Here is a 7,396-nt window from a genome sequence, read left to right as displayed (position 1 = left end):
AATACCAACATGATCAAGATTCCCCAAAAGAAGTATTATTTAATAATAATAATGAGCCATATTTTTAAATTTTAATTATAAATTTTACACTTTGAAAATAAAAGTCATATAATATATCACTGACCTAACATTGTAAAATTAACTACACAATTATTCATTTCTATTTTCTAATTTTTTCAATAACATGAAGAATTATAATAATTATCTCCTAATTAGAATATCAATGCGTTTTTGAAATGACGTTTGAAATTACACTCAACAATCTACCATCAAAAAAGGAATCACAAATGAACTTAACTGATAACTATCTCTTAATGAAAACATCAATGTGTTTTTGAATTGACATTTCACGTTACAGTCAGCAATCCACCATCAAAAAGAAGAATCTAAACGTCGATTCAAAAACCTAGAGAGTTTAAGGGAAATTTTTTTTTTGAAAAATTGAGTTGTTGAGCTCTGTCCTCTCTTTGCTGGGAATCCCAGTGAGGGAAGGACGGGGGATAGAGATGTCCATTCCGTGGAATTTGAAAAGAAAGAGTCCATCACGTGAAATCTGCAAAGAAATCGATAATTGTGGCGTGAGTTAGTATGGGGCCACAGATGTCCATTTCTCTGGAATGTCTTTCAGACATACAATTGCAATCCAGATAACTTCGCATTATATGGGACCGTCCATTATGATCCTGGCACCAGGCTCAACATTTGGAGGATTCTAAAGGAAGGGTAGGCCATGTATAATCAAGTGAAAGTGTATGGACGGAGGTGACTTCATTCCTGCCCTTAAACAGGCTTAAATGCATTCAACTTTCAACTTGTGAAGTAGATTTTGCAGAAGTATGAACAACATACAGGCTAGCGTGGCAGTTTCTGCCAGAAACCCAAATGAGATATCACAAGGAGGAAATGGTGTGCAGTCGGAGCTCCACAGCATTGTTGTGCAGGGACCAAATGAAGAAATCCAGGATTACGGTAAGGAGGAGAAACCCATGTCTAAAACCCATGCTAATCAATCTTCATCATCAGGGGGGATTGAATTGGAATCCAGGAGTTCCATGAAGAGTAATCTAGGCCAAAAGCTTTCGTTTTCATCCAGGGTTAAATCTGAGATGACTGCAAGGATGTCAACCTTCAAGATCAACAAAAATTCTAGTTTTAGTAGCTCTAATGCTAGTAAAAGGCCTAAGTTTAATAGAACTGTATCGAGCGCAGAGAGGGGGCTGAAAAGCCTGAGATTTCTGGATAGAAGTGCTGAAAAAGATGCCTGGAAAACAGTAGAGAGACGCTTCGATCAGATTGCTGTTGAAGGAAGACTTTCCAGACAGAACTTTGGCTCATGTATAGGTATTCCTAAGTTTTAAACTTTCTCAAGGAAATTTTAGTATCTTATAAGTCCTCATCTAAAAATTGCTAACTTAGTTACAGAAGAATACTCTGCTTTGGTTGTTTAAGATTTGAAATTCTTTGTGACAGGAATGGAGACAAAGGAGTTTGCTTTAGAACTGTTTGATGCTCTGAAACGAAGAAAGGGTCTGCAAAGTGATAGTGTCTCCAAGGATGAGCTCCATAAATTCTGGCAGGACATGGCTGATCAAAACTTCGATTCCAGGCTGCAGATCTTCTTTGATATGTAAATTATATTATATACTTGCATAGTGCCATGTTTTTCTCTGTTTGGTGGTCGCTTATCAGGTCAACTTTTGGATATGATCGACCAGGTGTGATAAGAATGGAGATGGAAGAATATCTGAAGATGAGGTCAAAGAGGTAATCATTATATCTTCTCATTCCTAGCGAGTATTGGATTTATCTTATTGATGTGTTATGTTTGAACTCTTAAGGTCTATATGTACATTGACTATTGATTGCCTGATGTTTATTATGCACAACCAGGTCATTGAGCTGAGCGCTTCTGCAAACAAACTGCAAAATATGAAGAGGAATGCTGCAGAATATGCAGCTTTGATCATGGATGAGCTTGACCCAGATAATTTAGGACACATAGAGGTTATTTGTTTTTCTTTAGTTTGCTAAAGATTGGTTTTAGAATCAAGCGCCTAAGTTTTTCGAATTGGTATTATAAAATATGTTAGATTGTTTCTAGAGCTAGGCATGCATATTTTAAAAATTGATATTTTGAAACAAATTCAATGATCTATGATTGAAAAGAAACAAGTATTCAAATTAATCCTACGCAGTAGATGATTAATGAATGTGTCACATAACTTTGAATGTGATGCAGATATGGCAACTCGAGACTTTGCTACAAGGAATGGTGAAGTCTTATGGGAACGAAGAAGGCTTAAAGCAGAGCAAAAGGTTTTGTAGGACCATGATTCCCCAGCGTTGGAGGGGTCCGATTCATAGATATATGGAGGTGGCTAGTGAATATATTAAGGAGCACTGGAGGCGTATGTGGCTTATTTTACTGTGGATGGCAATAAATGCAGGCTTGTTCACATGGAAATTTATGCAATACAGAAACAGAAGTGCATTCCAGGTGATGGGTTATTGTGTTTGTGTAGCCAAGGGAGCTGCAGAAACATTAAAGTTTAACATGGCTCTTATTCTCTTCCCCGTCTGCCGTAATATTATCACCTGGCTCAGGTCCACCTTTCTGGGTTCCATTTTCCCTTTTGATGACAACATTAACGTTCACAAGGTAAGTTAATATCAATGGTAGACCTCGCCGGCAAAGGATTGATACTCTGTTTTTAAGAACTTAGACAATTTTTACTTATGTTTCTTCTGGGCAGGTAATTGCTTCAGGAGTTGCCATGGGTGTGTTCATTCATGGGACTGTGCATCTCGCCTGTGACTTTCCCAGAATTGCTTCGTGTCCAACGCCAAATTTTATTGCAACAATAGGACATGGCTTCCATAATAGAAAACCTAGTTATGGGGATTTACTGTCGAGCACAGTGGGCCTGACAGGAGTTATAATGGTGTTTGTCATGACATTCTCCTTCACCCTGGCCCTTCATAGTTTCAGAAGAAATGTGGTGAAGTTGCCTTGGCCTCTGCATAATCTGGCCGGGTTTAATGCTTTCTGGTACGCTCATCATTTGTTCATTGCTGTCTATGCTATGCTCATTGTCCATTCCATTTTCATAAAGCTCACAGCAGAATGGTATCACAAAACGGTAAGCCCTGTCTTTGCAATCCTTGTCAAATCTTAGCTTAGATTGTATATTCTAAGCTTTCACTTATTTAGATGGATCGTCTAAAATTAGACTATCTTTTCTACTAATTTGGAGGATTTAAACTTGCCTGTCAATCTGTACACCAAAATGATCAATAATGTGTAACTGCTACTTTGTGTCCAAGCAGACTTGGATGTATCTAGCCATTCCTATAATTTTCTATGCCGGTGAGCGCTTTCTGAGATTCTTCCGTGAAAATAACTACAGAGTAAGCATAGTTAAGGTAAGCAAATAGTTAGTTGCAAAAGTAAGTTTTCTATCCCTATTTAAGGTTGTGTGTGGAATTAGTTGTGTATATTTTTGTATTGATGTTTGGATCATATTTATTCATCTATCATTTTTTTTTTAAAAAGTGATAAAAAATTATATTTACAAATAAATATTTATTTAAAATAAATGATTGTAAGTCATATCCATATTCAATTTTTCATTTTCAATTTATCTGGATTGATCTCAAATAATTTTAAAGTGATAATTTAACAAACGTTGTAGGTTGCAATATATCCTGGTGGTGTCCTTGCATTACACATGAGCAAACCCCCAAGATTCAAGTATAAAAGTGGGATGTACATGTTCATCAAGTGTCCAAATGTTTCTCCATTTGAATGGTAAGATATATATTCAGTGTATTATTTTATTTTAAAAAGTATACTTTAAATTTTGACTTCTTTCTGTGGTTCATCTAAAATCATATTAATAAATAGATACTATTTGAATTGTGAGATATATATTCATGACACTATTTTAGTTTAAAAAACACACTTCAAATTTTGACCTGTTCTTGTGATTCATTTAAAATCACACTAATAAATAGATCTTATTAAAAAAACAAATATAATTTTAAGTGAACCACTTAACAAATCAAAACTTAAAATATATTTTTTAAACTTATCCCATTTACTGGTGAAATAGCAATTTATAATAAATATAAATGATTTATGACTGGACTTTGTAGGCATCCATTTTCCATTACCTCAGCTCCAGGAGACGACTACTTAAGCGTTCATATACGAACACTAGGTGATTGGACTAGAGCACTTCAGCGGATATTCTCTAAGGTGAATTATGTTACTAAATCAATTGTATTTCTGTAGCCTGAAAAAATGCCTCAAATTTACAATCTGCTTTTATGACGCAGGTTTGTGAGCCTCCTGCTGGCACTAAGAGCGATCCCCTTGCGGCTGATGGTATGTTGATAGCTCATGGAGGAAAATCTCCTAACAGGTTCGAAACAAACTTCTCATATGCTATTAATGTAATAAATATATAGAGAGTAAGAAACAGTTTCCAACAGAGGGATGTAATTGAATCACAGATTTCCCAAGCTCTATATTGATGGACCATATGGAGCTCCAGCCCAAAGCTATACAAAGTATGATATTCTGCTGCTGGTGGGACTGGGCATTGGGGCAACACCCTTCATCAGCATCCTCAGAGATCTTCTTAATAACATCAAATACAAGGAAGAAAATATTGATGTATGTACAAAATTTAGGGTGGATTTGAATTAGTATCTAAATGTGTGGTTCATTTAGAGAGTTCACTTTAAGTTTTGATTTGTTTAATTGTTGAAGTTTTGGGTTGGGTTTTAGGTATACTTTCTAAGTTTTGATTTGTTTGTTTAGTGTTCAATCATTGAAGTTTTTGGTTGGATTTAAAGAGCACACTTTAAACTTTAACTTGTTCAATTGTTGAAGAATTGGGCTGGGCTTAAAGCATATCTTCTAAATTTTGACTTGTTCGTTCAGTGTTCAATCGTTGAAGTTTAAATTATATACTCTAAGTTGTGGTTTGTTTGGTGTTCAATCATTGAAGTTTTGAGTCAGATTTAAATCACACACTTTAATCTTTGACTTGTTCAATTGTTGAAATTTTGAAGCAGGCTTAAAACGTAGACTCTAAGTTTTGACTTGTTTGTTTAGTGTTCAATTGTTGAAGTTTTGGATTAAATTTAAGAAACACACTCTAATTGTTTAAATGTTGAAATTTTAGACCAATCTTAAAACGTACACTCTAAATTTTGACCCATCTGAAATTATACTAGTTTTTCAATAGAACCCACCTTCAATGTTATTTAGCTCTCTTTTATTAAGTTATCTGATCTTGAACATTGAAGGAGAGTGGAAGCAAAGGTGAATCGAGTCCAGGAAGTGGTGAAGGAAGGCGGAGTAAAGAAGGGATCCCTGCACGCGCATATTTCTACTGGGTTACAAAAGAGCAAGGGTCTTTCGAGTGGTTCAAAGGGGTCATGAATGAAATTGCAGAAAGCGATCAGAACGTAAGCAATGAATTCGTAATAATTTCACCAGGCAGGCCAAAACATGATTAGCTAACCATGGCAATGAGTGTTTTGTATGATTGGATGCAGAGAGTGATTGAAATGCACAACCACTTAACGAGCGTGTATGAAGAAGGTGATGCCCGCTCAGCTCTGATAGCGATGGTGCAATCCCTGCATCATGCCAAAAATGGATATGACATCGTTTCAGGCTGCAGGGTACCGTTTTTTCTCTTCTCTTTTCAAACACTTGAATCATTACTGTACTATATTTTTTGAAGCGAATGAGCTCAAATTTTAATGGCAGATTCGAACACACTTTGGGAGGCCAAACTGGAGCAGGGTGTTCTCCAAGATAGCTGCGGCCCACATGGGCGCTCGAATAGGTTAATTTCTACGCTCTCCCCTCATTAATTATGTATCTATAAAACATGCATCGTGACTGAGTATGAGATGTAAATACAGGGGTCTTCTATTGCGGGCCTCCTATGCTTGCAAATCAATTACGCTCACTTTCGCAGGAATATACCCACAGCTCAAACACTCGCTTTGATTTTCACAAAGAAAACTTCTAGCCAACTTTCTCACATTTCTACTACGGTATTTATGTTTGTATGTATCTGTTTAACAGAAAGCTTTGGTGGCTTATTGTTAGATTAATGTTGCTAACATTGTGATCATTGCACTTCCAATGTTCAGTTTGGGTGCAGCAGCTGAAGTCAGGAGAAATTAGCCTCATATTTCTGGTACTTGTTTAAGATTTTATTTAGAATTTGTGTTATTTTTGTAAAGCTTGTTGCTGATTTCATACGTAAAACTAGTGGCTCATTTTAGCAAAGTTTTTTTTAAGAGGCAAGATCTTCTAGTTTAGTGTCCAACATGTATATTATATTTGGGATGTGACTATATAAAAGTCACTTGTCTTGTTGGTATATGTGATCAGTCCATAAAAATATTTTTGTAGTCTACAATTTTCAGTAACAATAAAAAAATGAGCGTCTCGTTTGAGCATTTTATCCGGTACATGATAATCTTCAGATTCAGGGCTGTGTGTAGGCTTTTGTTTTTTTTACAGGGAGTTTGTTTTTATTTGGTTTTACAGTAAAGGGTGGTTTAGGTTCTATGTGATATAGATTTTTCAATTGAGATATTTCTAACAATTGTCATATTTAACATTAACTCTTTTATTTATTGTAAAATATAATGAAAATGATTATGGTTATTGAAATATCAAGATGGTGTCTCTTTTGATAAAAAAGATTCATGAAAGATTGCAGAAACTGGTTATTAAGTGTCAGTTTTTTTATTTTTTTTGATAAAAGTGGATAGAACCACTGAACTATATTAAATTTTAAAAGTTTTTTTTACAGTGTCTGGTTCAAAAAGCACTGAAGGGAAAGAACCAGTAAGAAAACCCTTTAGTATTGCTTAAGTAACACAAGCCTATTCTACCCAATACCAAATGCCCATTGGCATAGTACATCAAAAAACCCATCCCAATTTCATAAGCCGCATTAGATATAAAGGAAGCCGCCAATAGAAGTATATAGAACGAAGATTAAAGTATGATCACTGAAGGATGCATATCCATTGCTGCCAAAAAACACCAGTCTAAACCACCCTTGTCTATGAAACACAATTCTCCAACCACTAGTTAAAATGATACCACATAGCAGAAATGAAACCATAATCAGACACCTGTAAAAATAAACATTGTGATCAAGCATAGCAGAACCCACACCAAAGAAAAGCCACACCAAATAAAGAGGTTGATGAAGACAACAACTATGCCCTTCTTTACTTCAAAAATTCCAAAACCGAGGAAGGGATCTCAACCACACTTACCTCCCACATATTAGCATCACTGTCAATGGCTAAATTAGCCAAGAAATCTGCAATCTTATTCACTTCCCTATAA

At 35.5% G+C, this 7,396-nt stretch overlaps 1 protein-coding gene across 4 annotated transcripts; it reads left to right on the top strand.

Moving 5' to 3' along the window:
• The first annotated feature begins 467 nt into the window (after positions 1-467).
• On the top strand, positions 468-6,501 carry LOC131060579 (putative respiratory burst oxidase homolog protein H). 4 transcript variants are annotated; one of them, XM_057993871.2, is made up of 16 exons: positions 468-969; positions 1,210-1,341; positions 1,471-1,627; positions 1,716-1,764; positions 1,891-2,004; positions 2,240-2,659; positions 2,754-3,140; positions 3,328-3,423; positions 3,693-3,808; positions 4,156-4,258; positions 4,339-4,424; positions 4,516-4,678; positions 5,317-5,478; positions 5,569-5,697; positions 5,786-5,864; positions 5,944-6,501. In XM_057993871.2, the coding sequence occupies exons 1-16, from the start codon at positions 837-839 to the stop codon at positions 6,051-6,053; spliced, it is 2,436 nt and encodes an 811-aa protein (XP_057849854.2). In that variant the 5' UTR covers positions 468-836; the 3' UTR covers positions 6,054-6,501. The 4 variants fall into 4 exon arrangements, with proteins under 4 accessions (XP_057849854.2, XP_057849851.2, XP_057849852.2 ...); XM_057993868.2 differs by having other exon boundaries at positions 468-1,341; positions 5,944-6,078; positions 6,178-6,501; XM_057993869.2 differs by having other exon boundaries at positions 468-1,341; positions 5,944-6,090; positions 6,178-6,501.
• Positions 6,502-7,396: the final 895 nt, after the last annotated feature.

The sequence above is a fragment of the Cryptomeria japonica genome, chromosome 8 (genome assembly GCF_030272615.1).
Source record: "Cryptomeria japonica chromosome 8, Sugi_1.0, whole genome shotgun sequence".
In the NCBI taxonomy this organism is placed as follows: domain Eukaryota; kingdom Viridiplantae; phylum Streptophyta; class Pinopsida; order Cupressales; family Cupressaceae; genus Cryptomeria; species Cryptomeria japonica.
The sequence above is the reverse complement of the archived record's forward strand: the minus strand, read 5'-3'. Positions and strand labels throughout refer to the sequence as shown.

Coding starts and splice junctions, on each gene's coding strand:
- LOC131060579 (XM_057993868.2), top strand. CDS start 837: ATGAACAACATACAGGCTAGCGTGGCAGTTTCTGCCAGAAACCCAAAT. Junction 1,342..1,470: donor GAACTTTGGCTCATGTATAG/GTATTCCTAAGT, acceptor TCTTTGTGACAG/GAATGGAGACAAAGGAGTTT. Junction 4,679..5,316: donor ACAAGGAAGAAAATATTGAT/GTATGTACAAAA, acceptor TGAACATTGAAG/GAGAGTGGAAGCAAAGGTGA.